Below are 17685 nucleotides of genomic sequence, written 5' to 3'. Positions count from 1 at the left end.
GGTGGGCACAGGAAGGTGTGAGGTGGGCAGAGGTGGGGGGGGGGGTCTCACACCTAACCCCTTCCTGCCCGGTGAGCAGTCCTGGAGGGGACCACAAGTCCCAGCGTGCCGCCCCCCGTCCCCTCCCGGAGTTGCTCGGACCCGTGGTCCCCCCGTGCAGTGAGCGGGACGGGGGGCGGGGAGGAGGGGCGGCACAGCCCGGGGGGAGGAGAGGAGGAGGGGCGCCCGATCATCTGCGGAGACTCCGGAGCTCACAGCGACCGAGCGCCAGACCGGAGAGGAGACCGGGGAGAGAGCGGAGAGCACCGGGGACCGGGGAGCACAGAGAGGGGGAGGAGTCACATCAGGAGGAGAGGAGGGGCTATAAGGGGGGAAGAGGGGGCTATAAGGGGGGACAGGAGGAGAGGAGGGGGCTATAAGGGGGGGCAGGAGGAGAGGAGGGGGCTATAAGGGGGGGGCAGGAGGAGAGGAGGGGGCTATAAGGGGGGGCAGGAGGAGAGGAGGGGGCTATAAGGGGGGACAGGAGGAGAGGAGGGGGCTATAAGGGGGGGCAGGAGGAGAGGAGGGGGCTATAAGGGGGGGACAGAGGGAGAAGAGGGGCTATAAGGGGGGGCAGAGGGAGAAGAGGGGGCTATAAGGGGGGGGGGGACAGGAGGAGAGGAGGGGGCTATAAGGGGGGGCAGGAGGAGAGGAGGGGGCTATAAGGGGGGGACAGAGGGAGAAGAGGGGCTATAAGGAGGGGCAGAGGGAGAAGAGGGGCTATAAGGGGGTACAGAGGGAGAAGAGGGGCTATAAGGGGGGGACAGAGAGAGAAGAGGGGGCTATAAGGGGGGACAGAGGGAGAAGGGGGGCTATAAGGGGGAGAAGAGGGGCTATAAGGGGGGACAGAGGGAGAAGGGGGCTATAAGGGGGGACGGTAACAATCTATTATGGGTCTATAAGGGGGGACAAGAAAAGAGAGGGACAGCAGGGGAGGAGGGGTCTGTACAGGGGGACAGGTGCAGAGGAGGAGCCTATACAGGGGGGCTGGACAGGAGAGTCTGTGGGGGGGAAGGGGCCTATACAGGGGGGACAGGAGTGTCTGTGGGGGAGCAGGGGCCTATACGGGGGGACAGGTGCAGAGGAGGAGTCTATACGGGGGACAGGAGTGTCTGGGGGTGGAGGGTCAGGAGGAGGGGTCTGTACAGGGGGAGGGGGTATATATAGAAGCTGCAGGACAGGGGAGGGTTCCTCAGGGGAGGGTCAGGCAGGAGAGGAGGCTGGAGGGGCGCCCCCTGTCTGTCACTATGAGGTCCCTCCAGGTCTTGTTGCTGCTGCTCCCCCTCTGCACTTCTCAAGCCCCCGGGGGCCGGACACACACCGGTGAGTACTCACCCCATCTTTATGATGTGTGATTTGTATATAAAGCTGACCATGTGTTTTGGGCACCAGAGGGTTAATGAGGCAGAGCGGTAAATGCGGAGCGGACGTAGTGAAGCGCGGCGTGTGATACCTGTATCTAAGCAGCTGTCCAGGTCCGTGGTATCAGTCCCAGGAATGTGGGGAATGTCTTCACTGACGTCACCTTACGCGGTGACAGTGACCCGGTGACGTGGGCGGCAGGTTATAGGGCGCCCCCCATTGTCCTGACACTATTATAATGACTTCTGCCGGTTATAATAGACCTGGGGGGGAAGTCTATTGTCAGTGAATGGGAACAAACTTCGGCAGTGTCTGGACTCTGGGACTCCAGAATGATACATGGTAACGAACCGCGAGACGTAACAAGCCGCAATACATTATAATAAACCGTAATGTATTGTATCAAACTGATACAATGTAACAAGCCGCGATATGTGGCAACAAACGGCAATGTAGTGTATCAAACTGTGATACAATGTAACAAACTGCGATACATGGTAACACAGGGCGATACATTATATGAAGCCAAGATACATGGTAACAGACGGTGATACGTGGTAACAGACGGTGATACGTGGTAACAGACGGCGATACGATACGTGGTAACAGACGGTGATACGTGGTAACAGACGGTGATACGTGGTAACAGACGGAGATACGTGGTAACAGACGGCGATACGTGGTAACAGACGGCGATACGTGGTAACAGACGGAGATACGTGGTAACAGACGGCGATACGATACGTGGTAACAGACGGTGATACGTGGTAACAGACGGCGATACGATACGTGGTAACAGACGGTGATACGTGGTAACAGACGGAGATACGTGGTAACAGACGGTGATACGTGGTAACAGACGGCGATACGATACGTGGTAACAGACGGTGATACGTGGTAACAGACGGTGATACGTGGTAACAGACGGAGATAAGTGGTAACAGACGGAGATACGTGGTAACAGACGGCGATACGTGGTAACAGACGGTGATACGTGGTAACAGACGGCGATACGATACGTGGTAACAGACGGTGATACGTGCTAACAGACGGAGATACGTGGTAACAGACGGAGATACGTGGTAACAGACGGCGATACGTGGTAACAGACGGAGATACGTGGTAACAGACGGCGATACGTGGTAACAGACGGAGATACGTGGTAACAGACAGATGTAACAGCAGAATAGTAAGTGCAGCTTTGGAGGTAACTGGAAAGCAAGACATGATGTAACATGTCCGTGATCCGTGGTAACAGACGGCGATACGATACATGGTAACAGACGGCGATACGTGGTAACAGGCGGTGATACGTGGTAACAGGCGGTGATACGTGGTAAAAGACGGAGATACGTGGTAACAGGCGGTGATACGTGGTAACAGACGGAGATACGTGGTAACAGACGGCGATCCGTGGTAACAGGCGGTGATACGTGGTAACAGACGGCGATACGTGGTAACAGACAGCGATACGTGGTAACAGACGGAGATACGTGGTAACAGACAGATGTAACAGCAGAATAGTAAGTGCAGCTTTGGAGGTAACTGGAGGGCAAGACATGATGTAACAGGCGGTGATACGTGGTAACAGACGGCGATACGTGGTAACAGACGGCGATACGGAGTAACAGACTGTGATACGTGGTAACAGACGGCGATACGATACGTGGTAACAGACGGTGATACGTGTTAACAGACGGAGATACGTGGTAACAGACGGAGATACGTGGTAACAGACGGTGATACGTGGTAAAAGACGGAGATACGTGGTAACAGGCGGTGATACGTGGTAACAGACGGAGATACGTGGTAACAGACGGCGATCCGTGGTAACAGGCGGTGATACGTGGTAACAGACGGCGATACGTGGTAACAGACAGCGATACGTGGTAACAGACGGAGATACGTGGTAACAGACAGATGTAACAGCAGAATAGTAAGTGCAGCTTTGGAGGTAACTGGAGGGCAAGACATGATGTAACAGGCGGTGATACGTGGTAACAGACGGCGATACGTGGTAACAGACGGCGATACGGAGTAACAGACTGTGATACGTGGTAACAGACGGCGATACGATACGTGGTAACAGACGGTGATACGTGTTAACAGACGGAGATACGTGGTAACAGACGGAGATACGTGGTAACAGACGGAGATACGTGGTAACAGGCGGTGATACGTGGTAACAGACGGTGATACGTGGTAACAGACGGCGATACGATACGTGGTAGCAGACGGAGATACGTGGTAACAGACGGTGATACGTGGTAATAGACGGTGATACGTGGTAACAGGCGGTGATACGTGGTATCAGACGGAGATACGTGGTAACAGACAGATGTAACAGCAGAATAGTAAGTGCAGCTTTGGAGGTAACTGGAGGGCAAGACATGATGTAACATGTCCGTGATCCGTGGTAACAGACGGCGATACGTGGTAACAGACGGTAATACGTGGTAACAGACGGAGATACGTGGTAACAGACGGTGATCCGTGGTAACAGACGGCGATACGTGGTAACATACGGCAATACGTGGTAACAGACGGTGATACGTGGTAACAGACGGCGATACGTGGTAACAGACGGTGATACGTGGTAACAGACGGAGATACGTGGTAACAGACGGCGATCCGTGGTAACAGACGGCGATACGTGGTAACATACGGCAATACGTGGTAACAGACGGTGATACGTGGTAACAGACGGCGATACGATACGTGGTAACAGACGGTGATACGTGGTAACATACGGAGATACGTGGTAACAGACGGTGATACGTGGTAACAGACGGTGATACGTGGTAACAGACGGTGATACGTGGTAACAGACGGCGATACGATACGTGGTAACAGACGGTGATACGTGGTAACAGACGGAGATACGTGGTAGCAGACGGAGATACATGGTAACAGACGGAGATACGTGGTAACAGACAGATGTAACAGCAGAATAGTAAGTGCAGCTTTGGAGGTAACTGGAGGGCAAGACATGATGTAACAGCAGAATAGTGAGTGCAGCTCTGGAGGTGACTGGAGTATAATAGTGAGTGCAGCTGTGGAGGTGACTGCAGTATAATAGTGAGTGCAGCTCTGGAGATGACTGGAGTATAATAGTGAGTGCAGCTCTGGAGGTAACTGGAGTATAATAGTTAGTGCAGCTCTGGAGGTGACTGGAGTATAATAGTGAGTGCAGCTCTGGAGGTAACTGGAGTATAATAGTGAGTGCAGCTGTGGAGTTGACTGAAGTATAATAGTAAGTGCAGCTCTGGAGGTAACTGGAGTATAATAGTGAGTGCAGCTCTGGAGGTAACTGGAGTATAATAGTGAGTGCAGCTCTGGAGGTAACTGGAGTATAATAGTGAGTGCAACTGTGGAGGTGACTGGAGTATAATAGTGAGTGCAGCTCTGGAGGTAACGAGTATAATAGTGAGTGCAGCTCTGGAGGTAACTGGAGTATAATAGTTAGTGCAGCTCTGGAGGTGACTGGAGTATAATAGTGAGTGCAGCTCTGGAGATGACTGGAGTATAATAGTGAGTGCAGCTCTGGAGGTAACTGGAGTATAATAGTTAGTGCAGCTCTGGAGGTGACTGGAGTATAATAGTGAGTGCAGCTCTGGAGGTAACTGGAGTATAATAGTGAGTGCAGCTGTGGAGTTGACTGAAGTATAATAGTAAGTGCAGCTCTGGAGGTAACTGGAGTATAATAGTGAGTGCAGCTCTGGAGGTAACTGGAGTATAATAGTGAGTGCAGCTCTGGAGGTAACTGGAGTATAATAGTGAGTGCAACTGTGGAGGTGACTGGAGTATAATAGTGAGTGCAGCTCTGGAGGTAACAAGTATAATAGTGAGTGCAGCTCTGGAGGTAACTGGAGTATAATAGTTAGTGCAGCTCTGGAGGTGACTGGAGTATAATAGTGAGTGCAGCTCTGGAGGTGACAGAAGTATAATAGTGAGTGCAGCTCTGGAGGTAACTGGAGTATAATAGTGAGTGCAGCTCTGGAGGTAACTAGAGTATAATAGTGAGTGCAGCTCTGGAGTTGACTGGAGTATAATAGTGAGTGCAGCTCTGGAGTTGACTGGAGTATAATAGTGAGTGCAGCTCTGGAGGTAACTGGAGTATAATAGTGAGTGCAGCTGTGGAGGTGACTGGAGTATAATAGTGAGTGCAGCTCTGGAGGTGACTGGAGTATAATAGTGAGTGCAGCTCTGGAGGTGACTGGAGTATAATAGTGAGTGCAGCTCTGGAGGTGACTGGAGTATAATAGTGAGTGCAGCTCTGGAGGTGACTGGAGTATAATAGTGAGTGCAGCTCCGGAGGTAACTCGAGTATAATAGTGAGTGCAGCTCTGGAGGTGACTGGTAACTTAGGGGGTCCCAGCCTTTGCTGTTGTGGGGGTCTCGGGGTGGCTGTAATACCCCCTGACGTCTCTTTCCCATCACCACGTGTCCTCTCGCAGCTTTTCCCCGTTGCGCTCACAATGCGCCCAGTCTTCCCTCTCGCTGCCACCTGATATGCGACGTCCACACAACAAGTACATCTAACTGGAAAAGGTTTATGCCAAGTTCCACTCTCCAGTCCAGGTCCCGGGCGGCAGCGGCATCGTTGATGGGGTCGGACTGGGAGCTTCGACACAACACAGGCGGCCATTTTTATAAGGCCGTCATCATGTGCTGTAGAACTACATGTCCCAGCAGGCTGGTCCTGTGTAGCTGCACACAGAGCAATCCTGGTTATATGTGACCCCAAATCTCGGTGCATATATATATATATATATATATATATATATCAGAATTTTCTCATTCAGGAGTGGGGGGGATGGGTTTGGGGTGACAGGACGCTGGTACAATCGCTCATGGCCGCCAAACTGCTTATCACCCCATTTCTTATGGACAAATCCCCTAGGTCGTGTTGTAAGATGGGGGGACTTTGGGGGACAGCCAGCTTAAAGGTCATGAAGGGTCCCACCGGTTTGGTCATCCGGCTCTCCTAGCGACAAATCCACTGTCGCTATAACTCTGCGTTGTTGAGGCCATCTTGGATTTGTAGATGATGAAGAATTTCGCCACCTCGGTAGAATTTTTCCCATCTCCAAATAAAAAAAGAAACGTGGGAAGATGATCCGTCATGGAGGAAGAGAGCCAAAGATTGAGAGAAAGCAGAGGCCGAGCGGAGGAATGCGGCCATGACGGGAGCCGACACCACTGTACAGCTGGAGGCTGGGGCACGCCGCCATACTGGTCACATGACATCGCAAATCACTGAATAGGTGCGACTTCTCTGCTCTTTAGTGTCACATGACTATTTAGCCTACGCTGCATCCTGTTACCCACGTGACGTACCCCAACGTCCAACCTGGCCGTCATTAATCTCTAGTTACAGGCAGCCGGAAACCATAGGTATTTAAAGATATTAATAACAAACCAGTTTCCACTCACCTTCACCGACATGTTTACCGTCTGTCAGTGTATGGAAAGGAGCCAAAAATATGGAGGTGCGTTCTGTGGGGGCAGCCAATCAGATGTCAGCTCTCATTCTTTGTGAAATAGGAGAAAATGTAACAAGTGATGTGATTGGATGATGAGAGGAGTCTCTGGGATGAAGAGGACAGCAGGGACCACACTGACCAATCACATTGTTGCTCTTATATTCTTGGTTCTTACCCCTAATAACCAATCACATTGCTCCTTTTATAGTTCTAGGCTGTGTGAATAGCGACCAATCACATTGCTCCTTTTATATTTCTAGGCTGTCCATAGCGACCAATCACATCACTCCTTTTAAAGTGCTAAGCTTTGTCCATAGCAACCAATCACATTGCTCCTTTTAAAGTGCTAAGCTTTGTCCATAGCAACCAATCACATTGCTCCTTTTATAGGGCTAGGCTCTGTCCATAGCGACCAATCACATCACTTATGCTAAGCTCTGTCCATAGTGACCAATCACATGGCTGCTTTTAGAGGCAGGGCTGCAATGAACGCTGGGATTTGATTGGTTGCTATGAGCACTGAGACCTTGTTTTATAATTCTCCTCCTATAATTCCCATAGACCCTGACATTGAATCTTATCTCTCCTTTCACTTTCTAACCATGACTGGTTGCTGTGGGCAACGGCTCCATTTCCTTGTCTCTATGGATGACTCTTCTCCTCACAGAGACTAGTGGCGCCATTTTATGTGGTTTGGTTAGAGACATACTAACCGTTCTTTTCTGGCTTTACTCATACACTGTGATACCACCATATACTGTGGTGTACCCACAGTGCTCCAATTGACTGAAACGGAATGTAGTATAATATACAGACAGTATATATCAGTAGTAGTGATGTCACCATACCAGAATTTTGAGTTCAATACCAATACCAGCTTTCTTATTTCGATACTCGATACTAATTCGATACTAAATAAAGTTTGAAAAAAATATGTAAAAATACAAATATAATATTTTTTTTGAAAAAAGGGAACAGGGATTATTAGAACCTTTATAATGATTTTTTTAATTTAAACTTTTTTTTAACACTTTTTAATTCCCCTCTACCCCGCAGCATACCTCCCTGTGCACAACAACTCCCAGTATACCTTCTTATGCACTACAACTCCCAGCATACCTTCTTGTGGCCATTTGTAGTGCACAACTGGGTATGCTGGGAGTTGTGGTGCATAAGAAGGTATGCTGGGAGTTGTAGTACACAAGGAGGTATGCTGGGAGTTGTAGTACACAAAGAGGTATGCTCGGATGTTGTGTTGGGAGGCTGCTGCTGCACAACTGCAACTTTCAGCATACCTCCTTGTGCACTACAACCCTCAGCATACCTCCTTGTGCACTACAACCCTCAGCATACCTCCTTGTGCACTACAAATCACCAGCATACCTCCTTGTGTACAACTCCCCACAAGAAGGTGTGCTGGGAGTTGTAGTGCACAAGAAGGTATGCTGGGAGTTGTAGTGCATAAGGAGGTATATTGAGGGTTGTAGTGCACAAGGAGGTATGCTGGGAGTGGCAGTTGTACAGCAACAACCTCCTGACACAACTTCCAGCAGCACAACTTCTTGTGCACTACAACCCCAAGCATACCTCATTGTGCACAAAGAGGTATGCTGGGGGTTGTAGTGCACAAGGAGGTATGCTTCTGGGAGTTGTAGTGCATTAGCAGCCTCCTGACACAACAACTCCCAGCAGCATACCTCCTTGTGCACAACAACTCCCAGCATACCTGCTTGTGCACTGCAACTCCCCACAAGAAGGTATGCTGGGAGTTGTAGTGGACACAGAGGTATGCTGGGAGTTGTTGTGTCAGGAGGCTGCTAATGCACTACAACTCCCAGCAGCATACCTCCTTGTGCACTACAACCCCCAGCATACCTCTTTGTACCCAAGGAGGTATGCTGGGAGTTGTAGTGCACAAGAAGGTGTGTTTCTGGAAGTTGTAGTGCATTAGCAGCCTCCTGACGCAACAACTCCGAGCATACCTCCTTGTGTTAAACAACTCCCCACAAGAAGGTATGCTGGGAGTTGCTGTGCCACTGTACCGGACGGCCCAAAGGAAAGGGGGGGGTGGCGCAGTATTGTGGACACTGGAGGGTGTGACACTGCGAGGGACCGCATTGCACCGGCAGGTCCTGGTGGTGGTGCGGCGCGGGGGACCCGGCTGCAACAGCGGGAACTGGCGTGTACGGGGGACCCGGCTGCAGCAGCGGGTCCTGAGTGTGTAGGGGGGGGGGAATAGTTAAATGACTGCCGCCCGTGAGGTCGCGGCCAGCAGTCATTAGCGGTGGGGGCCGCTCCATATGCAGAAGACTCCTCAGGAGGGGATAAATGCCGCCGTCAGGTGTGACAGCAGCATCGACCCTGTAAAATAGCCGACACATGGATCGCTATGTGCCGGCTATTTAAATTTGGCGCCGCCGGGAGCGGAGTACGAGCGGGCCGAGGAAGTGACAGGTGGGGGCAGGGGGCGGCACACAGAGAACATGGCCGGCGCTCAGATAGCCGCCGGCAGTGTTCTCTGCGCTATACCTTATGTTAAGCTGCGTTATTAGGCAGTTTAACATAAAGTATCGATACCAGAAAATCCTGGTACCAAACGGTTTTTCTGCCCGAAATATCGATAGTAGTATCGATATTTCGGTGCATCGTGCATCACTAATCAGTAGGCGTGCTGTGGGTGTGCCACGGTCTATGTTGGAATACACAACGCCTTTATACACAGGAGTGAATGGGACCCCCACTGCTCGTACGTTTCTCGTATGTCTGAAGGGATTTTCTTCTACAGTCACTTTGGCGCCATTTTATAATATGGAGGAGATACTACAACTGCTATTAACCCCGTCCTTCCTCTCTCTCTTCAGGTGTTGATGAGTGTGCCATAGGGACTGACGACTGCCACATCGACGCCATATGCCAGGACACCCCGACAGCATACAAGTGTGTGTGTAAAGCGGGATATAAAGGGGAAGGCACAGCGTGTGAAGGTAAGGGCGCCATTATATACCATAAAGCCTAGCAATGAGAGGCTACAGCTGGGGTTACCCACAAATACAAAAACATGGCTGCTTCCATCCAAGAGTAGCACCACTCCCGTCTCCACAACCTGGAGACAAGAGCGGTGCTGTTTCTGGAAGAGAAGGACCATGCATCTCAATAAATTAGGATATCATCAAAAACCCTGCAAAAGCTTCCGAAGTGTTTTAAAAGGTCCGTTAGGGCCTAAGTACACGGGACCGTACGCTCGTGGGTCGTTGACCGCATCTTTTGAGCTGAACCTAAAATCATTGTTGATCGTTCACTGTAATTCCACATTCGTTCACTAATCATCAGATCAGATGGAGTAAACGATCGTAGCTAACACGATTATAACTAACGACTATCCTTCTGTGTAATATGGTGAATGATTTTTGGTAGCTCTCATTTGTCGTTAATCGTTAAAAATTGCTTCGTCTAAAAGGTTCCTTAGGGCCCTATTACACAGCCCAATATTAAAGCGAACCTGTCACCCGGGATGCGGGCGTAGAGCCCGGCCGACCCCCCGTATACTTACCCTTTCCTGCAAGTCTCGCTCCTGGAACCGGTTCCGGGAAGGAGATATTCCCATCGGAAGCCGTGCGAACACGCTGCAGGAATGGGTCCGATGGCCATAGAGAATGACGGCTCTATTCATTCTCTATGGGCATCGGACTCATCTCTGCTTGAAAGCATACAGGGCACGCTCAGTTACGGGCGCCGATATCTCCGTCCCGGGACCGGCTCCAGGAGTGGGACTTGCAGGAAAGGGTAAGTAAGTATCCGGGGCTGCCAGGGGGGTTGGGCGGGCTCTGCGCCCGCGTCCCAGGTGACAGGTTCCCTTTAAGGAGCAAGTGAGCGCTGACCAGTGAGGCCAGCCCTCGCTTGCTACTCGTTCCCTGCTTGTGCTATTACACACACCGACATAAAGCTGGTGGACCGCAGGGAGCTTAAGGGGGGAGGGGTGGACTTAAGGCCCTATTCCACGGGCCGACAAAGAGGATGAGGCCGCTGTTAAGGCCACTATTCCACGCGGCAGCAGCGAGCGGGTGAGTCCAGGGGGGCCGCAGGGAGCTGCGCGGGGCTGCCCAGGTGATCGCTAGATCGTCCGGGCAGCCCAGAGAGGATAGCGGTGGTCTGCAGCCACCGATCCTATTCCACAGAGCAACGGCAGCAGATCGCTGCTATATAAGTCGCTTGTTTTTCAACTTGCTTGAAAATCAAGCGATGCAACAGTCAGCCGACATGAACAATGTCAGCTAATCGTTGCTTTCTATTCCACGGGAGGAATGCGGACGATTATCCTTCAGTGGAATAGGGCCTTTAGGCTCGTTGTTTGGATGATCCTTAGATTGTCTGGGTGGCCCATATAAGATGGTGGTAGTCTGCTCATACCACTCCTATTATACGGAGCGATGTCCAGCATACAGTCACTATCATTGTCGGGGTAAATTTTCCATTTCATTTGGAAATCATGATCCCAGAGTCTGGAGGAAGAGCGGACACACTCCAAGCTGTCAGAGGAATAGTGGAGAGGTCCTATCCAAGCTGCCGGAGGAAGAGCAGAGAGGCCCAATCCAAGCTGCTTTAGGTCTAGTGTGAAGTTTCTACAACCAGTAATGGTTCGGGGAGCCTTGTCACCTGCTGGAGTAGGTCCACTGGGTTCTATCAGCACAGCCATCTACCAGAAGATATTAGAGCTCTTTATGCTTCTCTCAGCCCACAAGATTTATAGAGATGGAATTGTCATTTTCCAGCAGGACTTGGCCCCTGTCCACACGGCCAAAAGTACCAACACCTGGTTCACTGTATCATTGGGCTTGACCAGCAAACTCGCCTGACCTTAACCTAATAGAGAATCTATAGAGGAAGATAAGGGACACCACAGCCAACAATACAGACCAGCTGAAGGCGGCTATCACAGCAAGCTGGCCCTCCATAACCCCTCTGCAGTGCCACCGGCTGGTCGCCTCCATGCCGCATTGATGCAGAAGGAGCCCCCACATAGTATTCACTGCTTTTACTGTACAGACTTTTCACTTGGCCGACATTCCTGTGTTACATCTGATCTTATATAATATTCTAATTTTCTGAAATAATGAATTGATGAGTTTTTCTTGGCTGTAACCATAATCATCCACATAAAAGGGGTACTCCGACGGGGGGGCTTTTTTTTTCCGATCTGGCCAGGGAGGAGGTGGCTGAGGGCAACGATGTCCACTCACCTCCCCGGTTCCAGCGGCGGGTCCCGTATCACGGCGCTCCGATCCCCGCTGCCTGGCCGCTTCCTGGTCTCTGATGCGGGCTTAAGACGTGACGTTTCAAGTCTGCTCAGCCAGTCAGTGACGGAGGCGGGATCCCACCTTCGTCACTGACTGGCTGAGTGGACGTCGTCGCCCTCAGCCACCTACTCCCCGGCCAGATCGAAAAAAAAGCCCCCCTGCCGGAGTACCCCCTTAAAACATAAACATAAAATATATATATATATATAGCGTAATGACTCTGTATTATAATATATACTGTGTGCAATGACTCTGTATACTATATATATATATATATGTATATATATATATATATATATACTGTGTGTAATGACTCAATATAATATATACTGTGTGTAATGACTCTGTATAATATATATATATATATATATATATATGTGTGTGTGTGTGTGTGATGACTCTCTATTATTTGGAATTGAATTATGATGATATTCTAATTTATTGAGATGCCCTTGTATATACACTTTATCTGTTACTTGTGCCCACATTAGGGTAACCTCCCACGGCTGATAATGCTGGCCGTCCTACAGAAGGGGACGACATTGTACGAGTCTCATACACGCTACAACAAAATTTACAAATTTCACATTTTTAATTTTTCTTCAGATTTTTTTTAGGGTTTTTTCTCTGTTTTGTGTATTTATTTTATTTATTTGTGTCACCCTCCATTAATCACGTCCATGGCGCACACAATAACTTGTAGCAGGTCATGTAAGAGACTTGTGGGTTTAACCCTCGCCAGGCAGGGCCGCTCATCAATCAGCCGCACTGTCACCCGATCCCGAGGCTCGCTCACTCGGCAGCCACTTCAAATGGGAGAGAAGTGCAACAAAAACACTTGATTTGCAAGACAATCTGGCTCTTAAAGGGCCGGCGAGTGTTTTCACTTATGTCAGTGAGCTGTGAAGGGCTTTTCTAGAGAGCCGAGCATCCATCATAATCACTTGTGTCTTTATCCTGCAGACATTGACGAATGTGATAATGAGTACAATGGAGACTGCGTCCACGAGTGTACAAACATCCCAGGGAACTATCGCTGCACTTGTTACGACGGCTTTGAGTTGGCGCATGATGGGCACAACTGCTTGGGTAAGGACTATACATTTACATCTATACACTTCAACTATATATATATATATATATATATATATAGTGTGTATATATTTTACCTTTATTTATACAGTGAATGAACTTTATTCAGTTTGGGTTGAGCATGGATTTTGCCATAGCCCAGGACCATCCTGCTTATTGTGAGGGGAGCACCGGGTGAATGGAGGGCAGCCGGGAGTCAATTGCTTTCCATGTGATTGGAGGAAGGATGAGGTGTGATGAGGTCATGACGAATGGCGGCTACATAACGGTGTGAGCAGCTATTAACCTCTTCACTGCTGCCTTATAGTCCTTATGTTCTATAGAAGTACAAAGTCCTAGCAACGCAGTATAGCAATAGTTTTACAGCATCTGAAGTTGGTGTGATTGAGGTTCTAACGTAGTTCTGTGTCCCACTTTAAACCAGCGCTTATACACAGTGACGCATTTCTCTGTCCTCTCCTAGATGTGGATGAGTGTCGGACAAACAACGGGGGCTGTCAGCAGACGTGCATCAACACCATGGGAAGCTATGAGTGTCGCTGTAAAGATGGCTTCTTTCTGAGTGACAACCAGCACACATGTATACATCGCTCTGAAGGTGAGTGAACCTGTATGTGTGTTTATTTAATACTATAATACTGCTCCTATATACAGGAATATAACTACTATAATACTGCCCCTATATACAGGAATATAACTACTATAATACTGCTCCTATATACAGGAATATAACTACTATAATAATGCTCCTATATACAGGAATATAACTACTATAATACTGCCCCTATATACAGGAATATAACTACTATAATACTGCTCCTATATACAGGAATATAACTACTATAATACTGCTCCTATATACAGGAATATAACTACTATAATACTGCTCCTATATACAGGGATATAACTACTATAATACTGCTCCTATATACAGGGATATAACTACTATAATACTGCTCCTATATACAGGGATATAACTACTATAATACTGCTCCAATATACAGGAATATAACTACTATAATACTACTCCTATATACAGGAATATACTACTATAATACTGCTCCTATATACAGGAATATAACTACTATAATACTGCTCCTATATACAGGAATATACTACTATAATACTGCTCCTATATACAGGGATATAACTACTATAATACTACTCCTATATACAGGAATATAACTACTATAATACTACTCCTATATACAGGGATATAACTACTATAATACTACTCCTATATACAGGAATATACTACTATAATACTGCTCCTATATACAGGGATATAACTACTATAATACTACTCCTATATACAGGAATATAACTACTATAATACTGCTCCTATATACAGGAATATACTACTATAATACTGCCCCTATATACAGGAATATAACTACTATAATACTGCCCCTATATACAGGAATATAACTACTATAATACTGCTCCTATATACAGGGATATACTACTATAATATTGCTCCTATATACAGGAATATAACTACTATAATACTTCTCCTATATACAGGAATATAACTACTATAATACTGCCTCCTATATACAGGAATATAACTACTATAATACTGCTCCTATATACAAGGATATAACTACTATAATACTGCCCCTATATACAGGAATATAACTACTATAATACTGCTCCTATATACAGGAATATACTACTATAATACTGCTCCCTATATACAGGAATATACTACTATAATACTGCTCCCTATATACAGGGATATAACTACTATAATACTGCCTCCTATATACAGGAATATAACTACTATAATACTGCCCCCTATATACAGGAATATACTACTATAATACTGCTCCTATATACAGGGATATAACTACTATAATACTGCCCCTATATAGAGGAATATAACTACTATAATACTGCCTCCTATATACAGGAATATAACTACTATAATACTGCCCCCTATATACAGGAATATACTACTATAATACTGCCCCTATATACAGGAATATACTTGCTATAATACACATATATGAGCCTCCCTTTGTGAAGTATAATATATGGGGTCCTGTGTGTGTATATACAGTATTGGGGGGCACCCCGATGCTGCTGTGTTCTCTATGAGCGGTGTTATGCCTGTTACCTGATATAGGGGGGCTTCCATGACACAGAGAGAAGTCAGTGGGTTCGGGCAGGGAGTCGGGTGACGGGGGTGGGTGGGTGGTGGGGCGCATTGGGCCTGTGAGTGCGGAGATTTCACAGGGGGGCGACAGTAATGGGGGAGTGACAGCGGCCGGGCGGCTCTTTCATCTCCTGCACAGTTGCTCGGATGGAGGGATCATTGTTTTGTTCTTACTGTGGGAAAAAAAGGATCAAAAAGCCAGCTGGGCCTAATGAGGGAGATGTGGCCGTAATGGGGGAGCCGGGCGGTCACTGGGCTGTCACCGGCAGCACATTCACAATAAGGGACTAACTGAGAGTCTCCGCCCCCTTCTGCCACCTTTCTCTAAGGACCTCAAGTGATTGTGTGGCTCTTCCCCTGCACACAACAGGGGCTGTCCAATGAGCGGTGCTCCCCCATATGCTACAGGCTGTATACATATATACACAGTGCCCCCCCATAAAGGGAAGGAATGGGGCAGCTATACAACCCCACCTGATTGTACCATCCCTCATGGCCCCCGGACCCCAAAGCCATGTGATATGTCCCCCAGGACCCCATAGCCCTGTGATGTGTCTCCCGGACCCCATAGCCATGTGATGTGTCCCCCCGGACCCCATAGCCCTGTGATGTGTCCCCCCGGACCCCATAGCCATGTGATGTGTCCCCCCGGACCCCATAGCCATGTGATGTATCCCCCCGGACCCCATAGCCCTGTGATGTGTCCCCCCGGACCCCATAGCCATGTGATGTGTCCCCCCGGACCCCATAGCCATGTGATGTATCCCCCCGGACCCCATAGCCATGTGATGTGTCCCCCCGGACCCCATAGCCCTGTGATGTATCCGCCCGGACCCCATAGCCCTGTGATGTGTCCCCCCGGACCCCATAGCCATGTGATGTGTCTCCCGGACCCCATAGCCATGTGATGTGTCTCCTGGACCCTATAGCCATGTGATGTGTCTCCCGGACCCCATAGCCATGTGATGTGTCCCCCCGGACCCCATAGCCCTGTGATGTGTCTCCCGGACCCCATAGCCATGTGATGTGTCCCCCCAGACCCCATAGCCATGTGATGTGTCCCCCCGGACCCCATAGCCCTGTGATGTGTCCCCCAGGACCCCATAGCCCTGTGATCAGGACCCCATAGCCCTGTGATGTGTCCCCCCGGACCCCATAGCCATGTGATGTGTCCCCCCGGACCCCATAGCCCTGTGATGTGTCTCCCGGACCCCATAGTCATGTGATGTGTCCCCCCGGACCCCATAGCCATGTGATGTGTCCCCCCGGACCCCATAGCCATGTGATGTGTCCCCCCGGACCCCATAGCCCTGTGATGTATCCGCCCGGACCCCATAGCCCTGTGATGTGTCCCCCCGGACCCCATAGCCATGTGATGTGTCTCCCGGACCCCATAGCCATGTGATGTGTCTCCTGGACCCTATAGCCATGTGATGTGTCCCCCCGGACCCCATAGCCATGTGATGTGTCTCCCGGACCCCATAGCCATGTGATGTGTCCCCGCGGACCCCATAGCCCTGTGATGTGTCTCCCGGACCCCATAGCCATGTGATGTGTCCCCCCGGACCCCATAGCCATGTGATGTGTCCCCCCGGACCCCATAGCCCTGTGATGTGTCCCCCAGGACCCCATAGCCCTGTGATCAGGACCCCATAGCCCTGTGATGTGTCCCCCCGGACCCCATAGCCATGTGATGTGTCCCCCCGGACCCCATAGCCCTGTGATGTGTCTCCCGGACCCCATAGTCATGTGATGTGTCCCCCCGGACCCCATAGCCATGTGATGTGTCCCCCCGGACCCCATAGCCATGTGATGTGTCCCCCCAGACCCCATAGCCATGTGATGTGTCCCCCCGGACCCCATAGCCATGTGATGTGTCCCCCCGGACCCCATAGCCATGTGATGTGTCCCCCCGGACCCCATAGCCATGTGATGTGTCTCCCGGACCCTATAGCCATGTGATGTGTCCCCCCGGACCCCATAGCCCTGTGATGTGTCTCCCGGACCCCATAGCCATGTGATGTGTCCCCCTGGACCCCATAGCCATGTGATGTGTCCCCCCAGACCCCATAGCCATGTGATGTGTCCCCCCAGACCCCATAGCCATGTGATGTGTCCCCCCGGACCCCATAGCCATGTGATGTGTCTTTCCCACCACGCCTATCCCCCTCCCCCCGGACCCCATTGCCCTGTGATTTGTGCGGTCACCGGGACCCCCAAGAGCCGGCACCCTAATAACCTTCTGACTCCCGCT

At 49.7% G+C, this 17685-nt stretch overlaps 1 protein-coding gene across 6 annotated transcripts in view; it reads left to right on the top strand.

The window, feature by feature from the left end:
• Positions 1-1220: 1220 nt before the first annotated feature.
• SCUBE2 (signal peptide, CUB domain and EGF like domain containing 2) overlaps positions 1221-17685 on the top strand; it is an 83398-nt gene continuing 66933 nt past the window's right edge. For 2 of the 6 annotated variants that reach the window (XM_069965019.1, XM_069965021.1), the window contains exons 1-4: positions 9195-9633; positions 9749-9871; positions 13145-13270; positions 13737-13871. In XM_069965019.1, coding sequence (XP_069821120.1) covers positions 9420-9633; positions 9749-9871; positions 13145-13270; positions 13737-13871 — 598 coding nt within the window. In that variant the 5' untranslated portion in view covers positions 9195-9419. Of the gene's footprint in view, positions 1363-7406; positions 7584-9194; positions 9634-9748; positions 9872-13144; positions 13271-13736; positions 13872-17685 lie in introns of those variants that run through there. The other 4 variants (XM_069965020.1, XM_069965022.1, XM_069965018.1 and 1 more) reach the window with 4 other exon arrangements.

Source organism: Dendropsophus ebraccatus, chromosome 4 (assembly GCF_027789765.1).
Source record: "Dendropsophus ebraccatus isolate aDenEbr1 chromosome 4, aDenEbr1.pat, whole genome shotgun sequence".
Classification (NCBI taxonomy): Eukaryota; Metazoa; Chordata; class Amphibia; order Anura; family Hylidae; genus Dendropsophus; species Dendropsophus ebraccatus.
Note: the sequence above shows the minus strand (reverse complement) of the source record. Positions and strands in the feature narration are given on the sequence as shown.